The sequence below is a fragment of the Sarcophilus harrisii genome, chromosome 4 (assembly GCF_902635505.1).
Source record: "Sarcophilus harrisii chromosome 4, mSarHar1.11, whole genome shotgun sequence".
Lineage (NCBI taxonomy): Eukaryota > Metazoa > Chordata > Mammalia > Dasyuromorphia > Dasyuridae > Sarcophilus > Sarcophilus harrisii.
The window spans coordinates 436,695,016-436,712,949 of NC_045429.1; the positions used below are offsets into that span (position 1 = coordinate 436,695,016).

The 17,934-nt window shown below is 38.8% G+C and overlaps 1 protein-coding gene across 2 annotated transcripts in view; it reads left to right on the plus strand.

Moving 5' to 3' along the window:
* EFCAB5 (EF-hand calcium binding domain 5) overlaps positions 1-17,934 on the plus strand; it is a 139,632-nt gene that overhangs the window by 68,345 nt on the left and 53,353 nt on the right. For both annotated transcript variants that reach the window (XM_031967730.1, XM_031967729.1), the window contains exons 7-8: positions 1,421-1,491; positions 9,749-9,904. In XM_031967730.1, coding sequence (XP_031823590.1) covers positions 1,421-1,491; positions 9,749-9,904 — 227 coding nt within the window. The remainder of the gene's footprint in view (positions 1-1,420; positions 1,492-9,748; positions 9,905-17,934) is intronic.

A 17,934-nucleotide genomic window follows, 5' to 3' on the forward strand; every position in this document is an offset into this window, starting at 1 on the left:
GGTTCATGTCTTTTTATCCCCAGCTCCCAGCGCAGTACCTGGTACTTAATAGCCACAGTAAATGTTTGCTGATGGATTCTATATGCTATGTAAAAGAGGCAATGAGTATTTTTAAAAAATCATTATTTATTTGACAAAATTTTGAGTTCCAAATTCTCTTCCTTTCTACAACTCTTTCCCCATCCTTTGAGAATCCAAGTAATATAATGTCAATTATACATGTAAAGTCATTCCAAATATGTTTCCATGTTAGCCATATTGAAAAAAAAGAATGTAAAATATATTTGAAAAATGAGACCTCTATCAGAGAAACTTGTTCTAAAGTTTGTGTCCTATATTCTTGCTTGCTTTCTAATTTTGACTGCATTTGGTTTTGTTTTTGAAAAGAATCTTTAACAAAAACAAACAAAAAAGAATCTTTAATTTCATAGTATCAAAATTAATCCTTTTGCTTCCCATGGTTTTCTCTAACTCTTGTTTGATGATAAGTTCTTCATTTATTCATTTTTCTGACAAGTACATTTTCCATGCTCTACTGCTTTACTTAGGATATGTCTAAAGTATATGACTACCTTGACCTTACCTTGATATATGATGTGAGATAATGATCTATATCTAATTTTTGCCAAACTGCTTTCCAATTTTCCCAACAATTTTTGTCCAATAGTGAATTCTTGTCCCCAAAGCTTGGATCTTTGGGTTTATTAAACACTACTTATTTTGATTCACTAATATATTATATATTATAATTGTTCTTTAACTCTTTGGTAAAATTCACTTGTGAATCTACCTGGCCCTGAGAATTTTTTTTAGGGAATTCATTTAAAGCTTTTGCAACTTCTTTTTCTAAGATATTATTAAATTAATTTTAAATATTTCCTCTTCTGTTAATCTGGGGGATTTATATTTTTGTAAATATTCATCGATTTCACTTGGATTGTCAGTTGTATTAGAATGTAGTTGGGTGAAATAATTCCTGATCATTGTTTCAATTTTCCCTTCATTGGTAGTGCAGTCACCCTTCTTTGATTTTTATGCTGATCATTTGCTTCTTTTTTTTAAAAAATCAAATTACTTAATTGATCTCAGAGTCAGAAAGACTTCTACATCTGATCTATACTGGCTGCTTGAGTTTGGGGAACTTCCCATGCCATAGGCAACTTTCTAAGAGTGTAAGTTGCAGAGATGAATTGGTTTTCTTTGGTGTAAGTTTCTCACTAGGTTCTCTAAACTCATAAAATCAGAGGTCTTTAAAACCAAAAAGCAATTTTTTCTTTTGCTTGTGTCTAAGTTCAATGGCAATATTTTCTGCAAGTACTGGTTAATAATGAGAAGAAACCAATGGGTTTAAAAATTAGAGCCTATGTGGAAAATGCATTAACAACCAAACTAATGGAGTCATTCTCTTTCTTTCCCCCAGAGGAACTTTATCATCCAATGGAATTTGTAGCATCAATGAAAGATAAGACAGATGAAGAAGGTTTTATAAAGGTGAGAAATTAAGTAATTCAATATCTGCATAAAAACCTTCTGTCAATTTTACTTATATTGCCTTTGTGAACAATGTTATGTATTAACACAAATGTTAATACCCATATTAATTATGCAATAAGGGGAATGAAGGGCAGCAATACAGTGGAAAGAATATTGCCTCTGGAGATAGAGAATCAGGGTTCAAATGATTTTCACGACCTTTGTGACTTTGTATAAGTCACACTACTTCCTGAGGTCTCAATTTTCCTCTCTTCATCATGTTGAGCTTGGACTGACCAGGTGGCTTCTGAGCTTACTTCCGTTTCTACATGAGTGATCCTATTTGGTTCTATCCCTATCATATGTACACAGTTGGTTATTGAAAGGGGCAGATATAATATTTGCATAAGGAAAATGAATAAAATCTACTTCTGAAGAAACAGCCTCTCAGATTAAAATATTGAGGTAAGACTAGTTATTGCAAGTTTGCCATGGAGAATTGCCCCTCAGGTGACTGTATTTAGTCCTGCTTGAAAGCAGAGTAATGATTAATGAAAATGCAATGAAAGCTGCATGAGATTGTGGTCCATCAGCTTATTTGCATGTGATATTTTAAAAGTTTTGAAGTTTATAATTGATAAAACTATGAATCAAAGAACTGTCAAGAACTATTAAGATTAAATAAGAATTTCAGGGTTCATAGCTAGAACATCTTGGAATTTACATGTGTGTTATAGAAGAATAAGTGAAAGAAGACACGTAAAAAAGTATAGGTTTTCTATCATTGCCATTTTTGTGTGTCAGTTTCTCAGTCTACAAAAAAACATTCCCTTCTCTTTTCTCTCCTCTTCTACTAGTTCTCATAGAACCAAATGTACCTCTCTTTTACCCCTGTTTTGTTGGATAAAATAAGAAAGTATTTATAAAATATGGCACAAAGTAAAATATACGAGCACAAATGCCTGACACATAATAGGTGCTTAATAAACACTTATTCCCTTCCTCTTTCTCCTTAATGACAAAAGATAGTATCTGAACAACCAACTTACATGGAAGTTTTGGTTCTAGTCAGGAACGATTTCTATGCCAACAAATGTACTAATTAAGATGACCAAATTAATTTCAGTCACTTACGCTAGGTAGCTGTGGGTTTACTTACTATGGAACATTGGGAGTTTTCAGCAAAATTCTGGGTTTTAATGGGGAATCATATCAGTTTTGGCATTTAAACACACACACACACACACACACACACACGCTCACACACTTTTGGTAGCAACTCCTTTTTTTACCAATATTTCTGAACACCAGAAACTTTCTAAATGAAGCTGTTGAAACTCATTTTGTCCTTGCTTCCTTTCTCTTAAGAGACTGAGATCCTTCAGTTAAATGGGCATTTTATTGTATGGACCTCTGTTCTATGTAAACATGAGGGGAAAGGTGAAACAGGAAACTGGAAAGAAGGGATTTTTTTTTCAATCAATAGTTCATCACTCAAGCACACAGATGAAATGGGTCTGAGATTTCATTGATTCAGAAGTTCCCTGGTGATGCAGACCACTACCAATCCATGATTGACCATCTGATACAACCCTTGCCCAGATCAGGATGATCACTTCAGTTCAGTTTAGAAGCTGTCCAGTCTAGTCTCTTTGTTTTACAGATGAAGAAACAGGATTAGGAAGATTAACTGACTTGTTTATTGACAAGGACACTCTGAGATAGTATTTGAATCCGGATCTTTTTTAAAAAAAATTATTCATTTTTTTACCATTAGTTCAGTGCCTTATCCATTTATCCACTTATACAAATTCCCCACAGAGTGTATTTTTGACATGCAGGAGGCCTTCCTCACATTCTCCTGGCAATGATGCAATCCATTAATTTACCTAGAAATTACAATACATAATTTCAAATAATACTCCAATCTTTCCCAGTTCTGCTGTAGAGCTGAATGGATGGGAAGGCAGAGGAGAACCCAGGGAGAATGTAGAAGCAGTGGGAAAATGATCTCCATGTGGAGACAGAGTCTCTTGTTACCTCTCCTGCTGTCGACAAAGCTGTCTTCATCCCTCCATGCTCTCACATTTCTTGGGAAAGGCAATTTAATCTTTTGGACTCAAATGAAAAGACAAAAGTGTGGTGTGACTTCTCCCATTCACCTGAAACCAGTTTGTTCTAAAGTCCCTCCTCCATAGGTTTATAGATTTAGACTTGGAAAGGACCTTAGAGGTCAAATCCAGTCTCCACATTTTACAAAGGAGGAAACTGAGGCTTAGAGGGCATGAACTAACCTGGAAATGGCCCAACTAACACTCCTGGAGCCCAACTACCATCTTGGAAGAGTCAAAACAAGAGAGGAAACCTCAGAAAAAAGTTCTGAGTAGCCAGAGTCCTGCCCATCAGTGGCCCAAGTATCTGTAAACATTGATTTTTGTCCTGTCATGATATTTCCAATATAAGTGGAAGATTCCATTCAACTGTGTATTAGGAGGCTATCACTCCATCCTTCTGCTTGTCAAACTGAGAAGAATGAAACTGAGAAACAGCCGGGGGCATAATTAGTGGATAGCCTCATGAGCTTGGAGTCCAGAAGACCTGAGTTTGAATCCTGCCCGAGACAGACTTTTATTGACTGTGTGACTTTGGGCAAGTTACTTATTTTTACAAGCCTCAGTTTTCCTCATTTGTAAAATGACCTCTAAGCTTCCTTCCTGCTCCAAATCTATAATCTTATCATGAATTATCAACTCCTTTGTGTGGCTTTTTAAAAACATCATTTATACAGAAACATTTTTTGTTTCTTATTTTCCCCCCCAAGAGTTAAAGTTTATACTATAAACCTTGGAATGTGTAGAATAGATCTACAGAGAACACTATTTTTTTTAGTTATGCAATGGAGTGCTTTTAAGGTAATTAAGAACAGAATAAACGCAACTATCAAATAAATATGGGGGTTTGGGGTACCTCTTGTGTGGGCATGCTTTGTAGGAAAACAATGTTTTAGATGTTCATTTTAGAAGGGTTTTTGGTGGTTATTAACTCAAAATGTTTATTATTTTTATTTTTATGTAAAATTGCTGCATTTAATTAAAGAAAAATCACCATAGCTAACATGAATCTAGAGAATGATTTTATTAAATAGTAGGCTAAGATTTCAGTTTCTTTGTTGTATCAAAAAGAATTTAGTTCACTAGCTTCTACTTTTGAGCAGACAGCTTTAAGAAGAAACTAAGTCAGTCACCAAGCATTTATTAAGCACCTACTATGTGCCAAATACTGTGCTAAGTTCTAGAGATATATTTATCCCTCATAAAAACTAAATACATTAGAGCCAAAAGAGCCACTGTCATTAAACCCATTCCACATTTTGTTCATTGTTACATGTAGCCTCCCCTTTAATGTCAATGACTTTGTACAACATATAGAAAACATCAAGAATTTGTTAAAGACTTACTGTGTGCCAGGTGTTCTGTTGAGCTCTGGCAAAGGAAAAACAAAAATGAGGCAGTCCTTGACCTTAAAAAGCTTACATTTTACTAGGGAGTGATACACCATATTTAGAAATAAATGAATGTGGAAAACATGTGATACAAAATGATTCCACTTTCTATCCAGAAAACCATCTTGTCATTCTTCTTGTTGTCCCACACCTACCCTTACCACTATTCCTCTCCTATTTCTTTCTCTGAGGACAATAATCAAAACAAATCCTTGTTTCTTGAAAAGGTTTGACATATGACTACCTAATTGACTCCCTAGACCAAAACTTTTCTCTAATTTCCCTGTATTTGTCCGTATCCTCCCATTTGAATGTAAGCACCCTAAGAGTAGGGTCTTTTCTCATTTTTTGTGTTTATCTTAACACAAGGCCTGGATTATAATATTTTAAAACTTTTTTCATTGGGGATTCAGGAAAAGTTCTTTGAAATAGTAAGCATTTGAGATGAGCCTTGAAGCTAGGAGTTCCAAAAACTGACTCCCTTTCTTCCTTCCCTCCCTCTCTTCCTTCTCTTCTCTTCCTTCCTTCCTCCCCTCCTCCCTCCCTTGCTCCCTATCTTCCTTCCCTCCTTCCTCCCTTGTTCCTTACCTTCTTCCTCCCTTTTTTCCTTCCCTCCTTCCTCCCTTTTTCCTTATCTTCTTCCTCCCTTTTTCCTTCCCTCTTCCTCCTTTTTTTCCTTCCCTTCTCCATTCTCTTTTTCTTCTCTCCTCCTCCCTTTTATACTTCCCTCCTTCTCCCTTTCTTCCTTCCCTCATCCCTCCCTCCCTTACCTCCTTCCTTTCTATATAAAAGCTGGGGCTTTTCTACAGTGAGATTCCTGGGAACATTAAGCTTATTTTCTGGGCTAAAATCAGTATATATCAAGGTCTTCTGCTTTACTATAGCTGGCTAATAAGGCTTTTCTGTTTAATTAATTGTGTTTATCACCAAGTGTTTTTTTCTATTTGAATGATTAAGTATATATGGCTCCTTGGTTGACTATTATTAGCTTCTTGATACTCATTTAAAAAAAGAAAAACACTTTCCTGATGAAGGCATGGAAGCCTGTGAAAATGATTTACCCTCCTCACTGCTATATTAATACACAATTTCTCCAGGGTCATATAGAATGCAGAGCATTAATGCACACATAATTCAATATTCTGTTATCCCCTGTTTTCAGACAACCTTAAAATCTCTGCTTTGCCTCTGGATCTTATAGAGGCATCCTGGGAGTCAGCACTCAAGATAGAGTTTGACCGTCTGCCTTGCTTCCCTATACTACTTCTCTCACCTCCTCAAACCTCTAGCTTATCTACAATTAAAGAACTACGGAGACCAACTGCCAAGAAAGCAGAGGGCTTTCCCTATGGCGCTCAGGCACTTACTATTCTCAGCACATTGATTTTCAAAGCAAAAAGTAAACACAAAAAACCCACACAAGAAAGGAGAATTTCCCCAAGTCACATCTAATCCACAGAGGTCAATGTGTTTAACTCAGTTTAGTTTTCTAACAGATGGCTGGTGGAGATGGATGCTGATGTCGAATCATGTTTAAAAAAGAAATTGGATTCAGTCCAGTTCAATTCTAATCAAACCAGAGATATTTATTAAGCAGCTACTCTGTACCATGTGCCAGATTCTGGGGATACAGCTACAAAATGAACCAAGTCCTGGCTTCAAGGAGTTTAGTTTCTAATGGGGAGAGAGTTCAGTGACCCTATTTGGGGTTTATTTAGCAAAGAAACTGTCATTTCCTTCTCCAACTCATTTTACAAATGAGGAAACTGAGGCAAACAGTTAAGTGACTTACTCAGGGTTCCACAGTCTGAGGCCACATTTGAACCCAGGAAGCTGAGTCTTCCTGACCTCAAGCCCGACACTCTATCACTGTACCATCTAGCTGCTCAATATATGGAGAACATTTTAATGAGGTGATTGGGGAACAAGGAGAGGTGAAATTGGAGGGATCAGGAAGGACTTTGTTTAGATCTTGTGATATGAGACTCAGTAGGAAGTAAGGGATTCTACCAGGCTAAGGTGAGGAGGAGGACATTGTGAAGTACCCATGTGCCAGCAACGAAGGCAAGGGATGGAAAAGCAAAAAAAAGTTCCTGCTCTCAGCCATCTTCCATTCTATTAAAGACAATAAGAACAGAGGATTAAATGCAAAATCACACACTAATCAACATGAAGGAACTGGGAGGAGGGCAGTGTTCTAACTGGAAGGAAGGAGAAAGATGCAGCAAATCTTCATTTGGGGGCAGCATTTGAGTTCAGCTTTGAAGGGGACCCCCCGTGAAGAGCTAGACCACATTCTAGGCATGATCATAGGCATAAAGACCTGGGCTGGGAACAATGCAAAAACCTGTGTTTGTACTAGATAGTTCTATGGAATAGTCTTTTTTCTAAATGAAATTTCCCCCAAAAAATGTTGTAGTAGCCATCAGAAAAATGACTGCTTTTAATAATAATAATTAGCATTTCTGTAGTGCTTTAAGAGTTTCAAAATGCTTTGCAAATATTCACTCATTATAGCCTCAAAACAGTCTTGGGAAGTATTTGGTATTATTGTCTCCCTTTCACAGATGAAAAAAACAAGAGCAAGAGATTAAATCAGGGTCCCACAGCTAGTAGTAGTCGTAGTGGTACTAGTAGCAGCAGCAGCAGCAGCAATAGTAGCAGATTGAGACTGGGAATAGCTAAGAGAAAGTTTCAACTAAAATTGTTTTACATGATTTTTTTACTTTTACTTATTGTTTGTATGTTGATGAATTCACAGGTCAGAACCTCTTGGAAAAACTAGAGTAGGATTATTTCACTTTGCCAATAAGGAAACTGAGGCTAAGGCCCAAATGAAGTTCCAGGATCATATTCAGGCTTCAGAATCTCAATTGCTCAGCCATAGGAAGGCCAGGAGGAGCACAAAGCCCCTGAATGCTGTCAGTTTTCCTTTTCAGAAGCACACTCCGGGAAAAAGTGCCAATCATTCTTCTCAGGCTTAGGGACTGTGGTTCTTTCTGGCAGTGGATGTTACTGATGTCATCCAGCCCACATTTGGAGAGCAGGGCTGTTCTTGTTCATAGAATCCATAGGCTATAGATCCAAAGCATTAAAGAGTCTCTAAGAAGAGAGTTTAAAATAAATCTTCTTTTTACTAGCATCCCTACTGTCAAGTGGCTTTGGGGTCATTTCTCAAACGATGAAAATGAAACAAGACGGTTCCTGTAAATCAATCATTTTTTCTCACATCAACTTCAGAAGGCTCAGCCAAAAATATCCACTGCTCGAGAATGCTTTCCTTGGCAATGAGATAGACTGGTCCTGTGGAAGGGAAGCTGGATTCAGGGACTAAGGGTCTGGGTTCAGTTCCTCTCTCTCAATTACCATTTGGGAAACCCTGAGCAAGTCATCAAGATCCTCTGTGGCCCTCAGTTATGTCTGTAAAATGAGGGAGGGGAGGTTGGATTAAGTTATATCTTTTTTCCAACTCTCAATGGTTGGACCTGGGAAGAAGGTGGAAAATGCTCAATTCTTCGGAAATGATTGTTTGTTGATGGTAGAATCTCAAGATCCTGAGATGAGAAAGGATGACCAGGGGCTAATCAGTCACTTCTTCTGAGGAAGTGAGAGTCATGGCTCAGCTATAATAACCAAAGGATTCTAGTTCAAATGCTGACTCTGACACTTACTAGCTGGGTGACCTTAGGAAGTCACTATGGTTTGTGGGCCCCACTTTCCACATCTCAGTAATGAGGGGATATGACTAGATGACCTTCCTGCTCTGATCTATGACTTTAAGTTTTATGTTACAGTTTATGAAACTGAAGCTCAACAAGATTAAATTTTTTGCTTAAAGTTACACAGAGCTTCCAGTCATCTCAACACATTGCCCCCCCTAGTAGACCAGTTAAAAGAGGGAGTATGGAAGCCTGGGGGTGTGGAAGCCTCCTCCAGGGCAACATTAACTTGACTGTGAATTGGTACAGAGAAATACTCTTGTAGCCCTCCAGTTTCTTGTTTTTTGAGGGGATCTTCTCAGGAGCATCCTAGATCAAATTCTGATTCTGCCTTCTTACCACTCAAGTGATGCTGGGTAAGTCCCTCAACTCTGTGCTTCAGTTTCCTTACTGCCCCAGGTTCGATTAGATGATTCGAAATATGGATTCCTATATTATTATTTTGTAAGAAATGACCAGCAGGACAATTTCAGAAAGGCCTGGAGAGACTTACATGAACTGATGCTGAGTGAAATGAGCAGGGCCAGGAGATCATTATATACTTCAATAACAATACTATATGATGATCGATTCTGATGGATGTGGCCATTTCCAGCAGTGAGATGAACCAAATCAGTTCCAATTGTTCAGTAATGAAGAGAACCAATAATGAAGCGAAAGAACTCTGGGAAATGAGTGTGAACCACAACATAGCATTTCCACTCCTTCTGTTTTTGCCACTTTTATTTTTGTTTTCCTTCTCAGGTTATTTTTACCTTATTTCTAAGTCCATTTTTTCTTGTACAGCAAAATAACTGTATGGACATGTATACATATATTGTATTTAACTTATACTTTAACATATTTAATATGTATCGATCTACTTGCCATCTGGGGGAGGGGGTGGAGGGAAGGAGGGGAAAAGTTGGAACAGAAGGTTTTGCAAGAGTCGATGCTGAGAAATTACCCATGCATATATCTTGTAAATAAAAAGCTGTAATAAAAAATAATAAATATGGATTCCTAGTGGAGATTGTGGCTTTAAATCAATCCATTCTTCTCTTTCCCTTGATAGGAGATCTTTCCTTGTGTCAAGGACTTAACAAGTGAAATGTTTACAGACTTCTTGAAGCACTTCTGCCTGAGTGCAGATGACCTCTTGGAAATAGTGAAACGTGACATGTCAAGACAAAGGTTTTTACAACTCTTCTTGGCCTGTGACAAAACAAAGGTAAGCTACCTGAGAACACTTGTCTGGGGTCCAAGACCAGTTCTTTCCATTATTATGCTGGTGGAGCCCAGGATCACAGACTGGGAACTAAAAGAGACCTTAGAGACCCTTCCAGTCTGAGCTCCTGGCTTTACAGATGATGGAACATAACCCTGAAGAGATAAAATGGTTTGCCTGCACCGCTGGTAAGTAGCCATGAACCTGAGTTCTCTCGCCCCACCTCCAGCACCTGCCTCTCTTGGATTATCAATGAATGGTTTTCTTTCATTTCTGTGCTGGCAGAACCCTTTTCATAAGGGAAATGCATCCCTGGGAATGTGCAAAAGGCCAGGAAGTGAAGTGAGTGTTCATCCACTGGAGAATGGCTGGGCAAATTGTGGTACTGGGAGTGTAAGAGAGGGTGACTGTGACATAATGAATGGTGAGGGTGGGAATCTGGGGAAATGTGGGCCACTGTATATGAAAAGAGTCAGCGGAACAAATGCAGAAGTGGAAGGAACTGTATTCAACAACGATGTGCATGAAAGGAAGTTAAACCCCAAGTATTTCTATTCATTAATCTTTGTCTCAAAGAACAGATGAGACACACCTCTGTCCTTTTGGCCCACAGGTGGAGGACTCTCAGAGCAGAATGTTGAATACCTTATCAGATGTGGTCCCTTTATAAGTAGTTTTTGTCTAACTGTTTTCCTTTGTTGTTACTACAAATTCAGTTCTGGGGGAGGGCAGAGAGAGCATATTATATCAGAAATCACTGATAGAAGAGCCAAATGAAACACACCCCAAAAAGGGGGGAATCAGTGGGCGTAAAGGCATGCCTTCAGAGAGAGAGCAAGGAGATGATAGATGTGTTTTTATCAGGTTTGTAGCTTGTGGTTTGGGAAGGCATCAGTGCACCTTTGAATACCAGATGGCCTTGGAAGAGTTCTGATGCAAACATGATGGAAATAGCTTCTTATATGGACACAGTTGCATCCTGAGAGAGAAAGAGCAAACAGATCCAGGTTTCCACCTCCTGGTGTGCAGGAAGAGATCTCCTGCAGGAGTCACCAATCTGTTCTGCCTATTCCTCATTTGCACCATCCTAGAAGCTCTAGCTCTCCATTGCCAAGGAGTTCTGGAGCCTTATTTGGTGGCTTGCTGGGTCTCTCTCCAGTGACAAAAAGCAGTGTGCCAAGAATGCACTAAAAGCTGGAGTGAGCCTTTGCAGGCAATAGAACTGTCCCTTTGAAGGCTTCAGAGCATTCTTCAATTGCAGGAGACCAGGTAAAAAGTAATTCCCAGGTCCCATCCCTTCCATTTCACTGCATGTTAGAGGATTGAGGGTACTGTGATTTTTTTCCTGCTACACCAGATTTGTGATTTCCATTGGTTTGGATGTAAAAGCCTCTGGCCTTCCTTTCCCAACCCACACGCTCATCCCAGCAGACAGGGTTCCAGAGAAAGACTGGCTACAACTCTCCCACAGATGGAGGAAGTGGGAGGGATGTCCCTAAGAGGTTGGGGTGATCCTTCTCTTGTGCTATTGTCTTGAAACTCTTCCCCCTCCCCAGTCTGGTGTGTTTCCTCCCACAAAGGAGCTCCCCCAGTTCCTTTTAATCAATCAACATTAATTAGTTTTTATAAAGAGCTATTTCTGCAAGGACATGGCAAGAACAGAAACGACAAACATCCCCCTCTACCACAAGCTCTAGGGAGAGAGGGCTCACACACAGCAGAGTTTCTACACAACATTCCCCAGTGGGGCCCAGTTGACAAGAATGGCCTGTTACCTCTGCTGCTCCTGGCCTGCTGCTGACTTATCTCTTTCCAATCTGTCTTCCCAGAATTCTCAGTGTGACCTCCAGCTTTATTCTGACCTTTTCAAGCACATTATGTCCACCTCTGAGACAAAAGGCCACATGCCCCTGGTGGAGAAATAAAGACTAGGGACCCCAGGGAGGACTCCCAGCCTCCTCACCTGAACATAGTCACTGAAGAGAGACCAGCTTACTTTGGCCAGTCAGTGATGGCAGTCTGTCTCTTCATTACATGGTTAGTAGACCAGGACCAGTTACAAAAGGTTTACACATGCTCCAAACTGGGGGACCAGGTACTTCTGTCACGCATTTTCATACCTTTCCAGAAACAGGCTCCCAGCTTCTTTCAGGGATTACATCATCCAAGGCTCACTCATCCTTCCCCCACTTACATAGGGAACTCCCAATAAAGAAACTTTTGGCTCTGCTATCTGCTGTCTATGTGATCTTAAATAAGTCATTTGTCTTTCAACCATAGAGAAACCGAATTCAACTCTCATAGACACTTTTCAGGACTTTTCTTATCTGTAACCAATCATCCTCACTATAAGCCTTTGAGGCAACAAGGGGGAGATAAAATTATTTCCAATTTAGAGATTAGACTACTGAGGATGAGAGCAAAGTCTTGAATCCATTTTCTCATTCTCAGCTTAGTATTTTTAGGTGCCACATTGTTGTAACTTGTAAACTAAACCCACATTTGTCTGGGCACCTGAATAAATTACTAACTATAGTTAGTAATAATAATAATAATTTAAAGAACTATAGACTTTTCAGAGCACTTTATACATGCTATCTCATCTCATCCTCATAACAACAGATTCTATTGTTATTCTCATTTTATAGTAGAGGAAACTGAGGTTAAGTGAGTTACCTAAAAATGAACTCTTAAGTGTCTGAAGCTGGATTTGAACTTGAGTCTTCAAACTCTTAAGTCCAGTATGTCACCTCCCTGAGAACCAAATATATCAAAAACTTAGGAGGGTCTCTCTCATTCACCAAATTGTAGGGTTTTTCCCTTAAAGAAGTCAGTAATAATTCCCCTTTCTTTGCTTCTAATTTAGTCTTGCTTAAGTGGCTCACCCACTGTATTCTTAGATGCCTCTTATCTCCAGGAGAGTAACCTCTAATCTCTCAGGTAGCCCACAACTCTAGCTCCAAGGATGGTGCTGACTCCAGAGCTAGAAGGGACCTGGCTGGGCATCTTGTCCACCTTGGACCCGAATCAGAATGCCCTCTCCAGTATCCCCAACAGTTGTTCATCCAGTCTTCCCCCTCCAATGAGGAGGAGCCATTACTTCCCAAGGCCATCAGGTCTGCTTTTGAATGACTAGGATGTTGAGGAAGTTCTCCCTTTGGTCATGGGTCTGGGTTATGTCCCCACTTGTTGCTCCTCATCTTGCCCTCCGAGACCAGGCACGGCAGAGTGAAAAGAGCAATGGCCTGGGACCTGCAGGATGCAGTTCAAAGACTTTGGCAAAATCACTCCGTGTCCTCTGGACCTCAAGTGTTTGTAAAACAAAGAAGGGAGGGGGCCAAACCAGGGCAGCTTCTTAAGCTTTTTCCTCATGGCCCCTTTTCGCCTGAAAAATGTTCACATGACCCTAGAGTATATAGGTCTATAATATAGGTATACAAGTAAAATTTTTATGGATAATAAATCATAATTTTGGGACCCCACATTCAGTTACAAGCCCCTACATGGAGTCATGACCCACAGTTTAAGAAGCTGGGGGCTAAACAACAGGCGAGGAAGCCCCCTGCCAGCTCTAAAGCTGGGACTCTGGATTGCCCAGTCTTCTCCAGGCTTCAGGTTTTCCTCATCTGACAAAAGAGGACTAGATGCTCCTAAAGTCTTGTCCAACTTCAAGGAGCTGATCTTAAATCTGTTGGGTTTTTCACGTGACAGCTCTTCTGATACTTTTCAGCACCCACGTTTGGACGTCCCAAGTCCTCCCTTGGGCCCAAACATCCCAAGTTCCTTTTACTGCTCATCCTCAGCCATGAATTCGAGGTCCTTCCCCATCCCACTTGTTCTGTCTCCATGTCTGTCATCCTTCTCTGCCACCCAGTGGTTTTTCCCCCTTCTGACCCCTAGGCTTGAATTCATGGAGAAGGAAGCACATTCGACCTGGACTCTGGCTTTCCTACCTTCAAGTTTTGTCTCTGAACTTTTAATCTATTTGTGTCTAAATTAGTAAATTGTTTAAAAAAAAAAAAGCCAGCAAACAAAAAGCTCCACTTTCCCCACCCCACCCCCCAAACAAAAAACAAATGGTAGCACGCCCTGCCTAGAAGGTCTTGTACTAACTAAAGTCCTGAGTCCATTATGGTTGGGCCTGGTATTGTTTGTCTGGCTGCTTTTAATATTATTTGTGAATGAATATAGTATTTATAGAAAATCCCAGGTCTCTCTATTAATGATATTTACATTTAGAAGCAAAATTTCTAGAGGCAGAAGTGGCTAATATTCATAGGTTGGTATAATGGAAAGAGCCTTTTCTCTGGAGTCAGAGGTCCTGGATTCAAATCCTGCCTCTGATGCTATTTGTGAGATCTTGAATAAGTATCCTTGTATTCCTTCATCTCAGTTTTCTTACCTGTAAAATGGACTAGATGGTGTGACCTTGGGCAGCCCACTTAACCTATTCCCTCAGCTTCAGCAACTGTAAAATGAAAGAGTTTGACTAGATGATCTTTGGTGGGGGAGGGGGATAAAGGAAAAATGAACACAGCCCTTGCCCCAAGGAGCTTAAATTCCAATGGGGGAGATGGCATCTAGGAATCCAAATAGTATAAGATTAAATGTGGTGTAGAGGACAGGTAATCTTCAAGAGATTGGGGGGGGGGTGTATGAAAGAGACAAGAGAGATACACACAGAGATAAACAGAGATGAGAGATAAAGACACAGAGACAGAGTGACAAGAGAGATAGAGAGTGACAAGAGAGATAGAGATGCACAGAGACAGAAAGAGAGACAGACAGACATAGATTCATATATACACAGAGAGACAGAGAAACACAGAGAAAGAGACAGAGAAGAGAGACAGAGACAATACACCCAGGGACAGAGACAGAGAGAGACAGAGACAGAGAAACATTGAGCGAGACAGTGAAACAGAGAAAGACACACACACACACAAAGACAGAAACAGAGAGACAGATTTAGATTCATGTATACTCAGAGACAGAGAAACACAGAGAGAGACAAAGAGAAGCAGAGACAGAAACACACACAAAGACAGAGAGACAGAGACAGAGAAACAGAGAGACAGAGACACACAGAGACAGAGACAGACAGACATTCACATTTACACTGAGTGACAGAGAAACACATAGAGAGAGACAAAAAGAGGAAGAGACGGAGACACACACAAGTTCAGAGAGACAGAAAAACAGAGAAAGACAGAGAATGAGACACACACACAAAGACAGAGACAGGGACAAAGAGGCAGAGACAGAAAAACAGAAAGAGACAGAGAGAGCTGCACACTGATTGGCTCCTTAGGCTCTTTGCCTGAACTTGCCCCCCCACCCCAGCCACAGTCTGGGGGAGCACTGGGAGGCCAGGGTAATCTTCCCAGGCAGCAGCAGTCAGAATGATTCTCCTGAAGCTGAGCTACTGGGAGGCCCCGTTTGCATCCCCCTAAGGCCCCCAGCCTGGGCTTGCACTGCCCTCAGTCTCTGTCCTTATCCTGGTGCGAAGCCGACTGCAGGCAGCTCCCAGACAGCGAGGCGGAGCCTTATTGCCATATAAAATATCATCTAGCCATTGGATGCAATATTGTCATGGGCCTTCCTATCTTAACGGTTCTATAACTGGTATAGGTCAGGATTTCTCTTTCTCTTGGAAGGTTCTTTCCATACAGGGACCATCTCCAGTCATCCTGATCTCCATCTGGTCACTGGACCCAGATGGTGCTGGAGGAGAGAGTGAGGCAGGGGACTTTGCCCAGCCCTTCCTCACTTAAATCCAATTGCAAGTCCTGGCCTCCCCTCCCTGATGTCATGGCCCTCCTCCAGAACAAAGGGCAAACAACAACCTAAATTTTATTTATACAAGAAAATTTTAATCTAAAATAATTGAAATTATCCTTTTTACACTTCAACAATGCTCTCACTTTATAGTATAATCTACTTCCTTTATATCTTTTTCCCCTGGTTTCTTTGAAGTTCCTGACGTTTTGTTCTTCCAAATGAACTTTGTTATTTTTTCTAATTCAGTAAAATAATTTTCAGTAAATTAATTGAGATGACATCGAATAAATAAGTTAGGTAAAATTATCATTTTATATGATTTATAAATAATAAATGTAGTTTCAGCTATTTAATTCTGAGTTTATTTGTATAAAAAGTGTTTTATGTTTATGTTCATATAGTTCTTGTATCTGTTTTTGCTGGTATATACTTAGGTATTTTATACTGGTTAGGTATTTTAAATGGTCTAAAACAATAATGAATAATATTGCTGATACATAGTATATTTTTCCATTTTGATTAAATCTATTTTAACTTTAACTTTGTCTGAGAAAATGATTACTCTCCCTGATTTTTTTTACATAATAAATTCTACTCCTGCCCTGTATTTTCTTTTTATATATTTCTCATTTTCATGTTTCCTGAAAGCAACCTGTTGTTGAATTCAAGTTTTTAATCTGCTATATGTTTCTATTTTATGGCTAAATTCATCTCATTCACATTTTAAGCTATAATTACTTGTTGTGTATTTTCCTCCTTCCTATTCTTCCTCCCTATCCTCATTCTATTTAATTTATCCCTTCTCCCTTCTTTGCTTTACTTCTACTCATTACTTTGTTCTATTATTCCTTAATCTATCCACTCCTCTTAAGAGTTCCTCCCTCATCCTCTTCCTTCACCCTATCATTTCGCCCTCTTATTTCTTTCTGAATTTAAAAGATTTTCATAACTTTCTAGATATACATATTGTTCCTTCTTTAATCCTTCTAGCACTATACACCAATTAGCTTCTTCAGTATCAATGTTTCCTTTGAATCCTAGTTTATATGAAGTGATTACTCTTTTTTAATTTCTCCCTACAAAGTTTTATTTTTTTTAGAATCACCTCCACTATATTTAGTTCAGTTCAAGCCTTTCTATCAAACTACCAAAAGAATGATGGCAACTGTAAGAGTACTATTAATATTGTCATATATACAAAGTAAACCATTTGACCTTATTGAGTCCCTATATTTGATTTTTATCTTTTATTTCTCGTGGATATTATATGTCAAATTTTCACCTAAGTTCTGGGGATTTTGTCATAGAAACCTGAAAGTTTTTGAGTTCATTAAAGATCCTTTTTTTTTTCAGGATTACACTTAACTTTGTTGGGTAAGAAACCCTTGGTTTATATAGCTCTTTTGCTCTATAAAATATAATATTCCAAGATCTATGATCCTTCAATATAGTAGCTACTAAGTCTTGTGTATTCTTTATCATAGCTTCATGATATTTAAATTTGTTTTTTTTTTTTTTCTTGTTGCTTCCAGTACTTTCTCTTCAACCTGGTAACTTTGAAACTTGGCTATGATTTTCCTGTAAGTTTTCTTTCTGGGATCTCTTTCAGGAAGCTATTTGTCCATTTTTTTCCTATCTTTATTGTATCAAAATTATTTTTATTGTAATTTTTCAGTTAATCTAACTTCTTATATTCTTTCTCTTCTATCTCTTCTCCAGATCATTTGTTTTTCTGATGAGATGTTTCACATACTCTTCTCTTTGTTGTATTTTGATTTTGTTTTATGATTTCTTGGTGTATTAGAATATCATTAGTTTCCCCTTACCCAATTCTAGTGAATCTCTTTATCTCTACCTAACACAATGCCTTTCATAAAAGAAAAAAAAAACAAGACAAACGAAAGAAGTTTTTTATAAAAAATAAAGATTAATAGACTATTTAAAGTCTCCACTAAGCATTTTAAAAGCATCTGTTTTATAAAAAGCATTGTGTTAGGTACATTTCTTGTTGTCCAGCAGTTTCCATTCTACTGGTATGTGAAGAAGAGAGTGAGGGGGTCATAGAATATGAAATGTGCACAAATAACAATAAAGTAATAGCAAGCTTTTATTTATATAGGACCTTCAGGGTTTTGAAAAAATATGTCACAAATGATGGCAATTATGTGGAGGATTAAATTAATCTTAGTATTTTAAAACCATTTTACATCAAAAATTTTAATTAAAAAATCACAAATGCCACCAAAATTTTA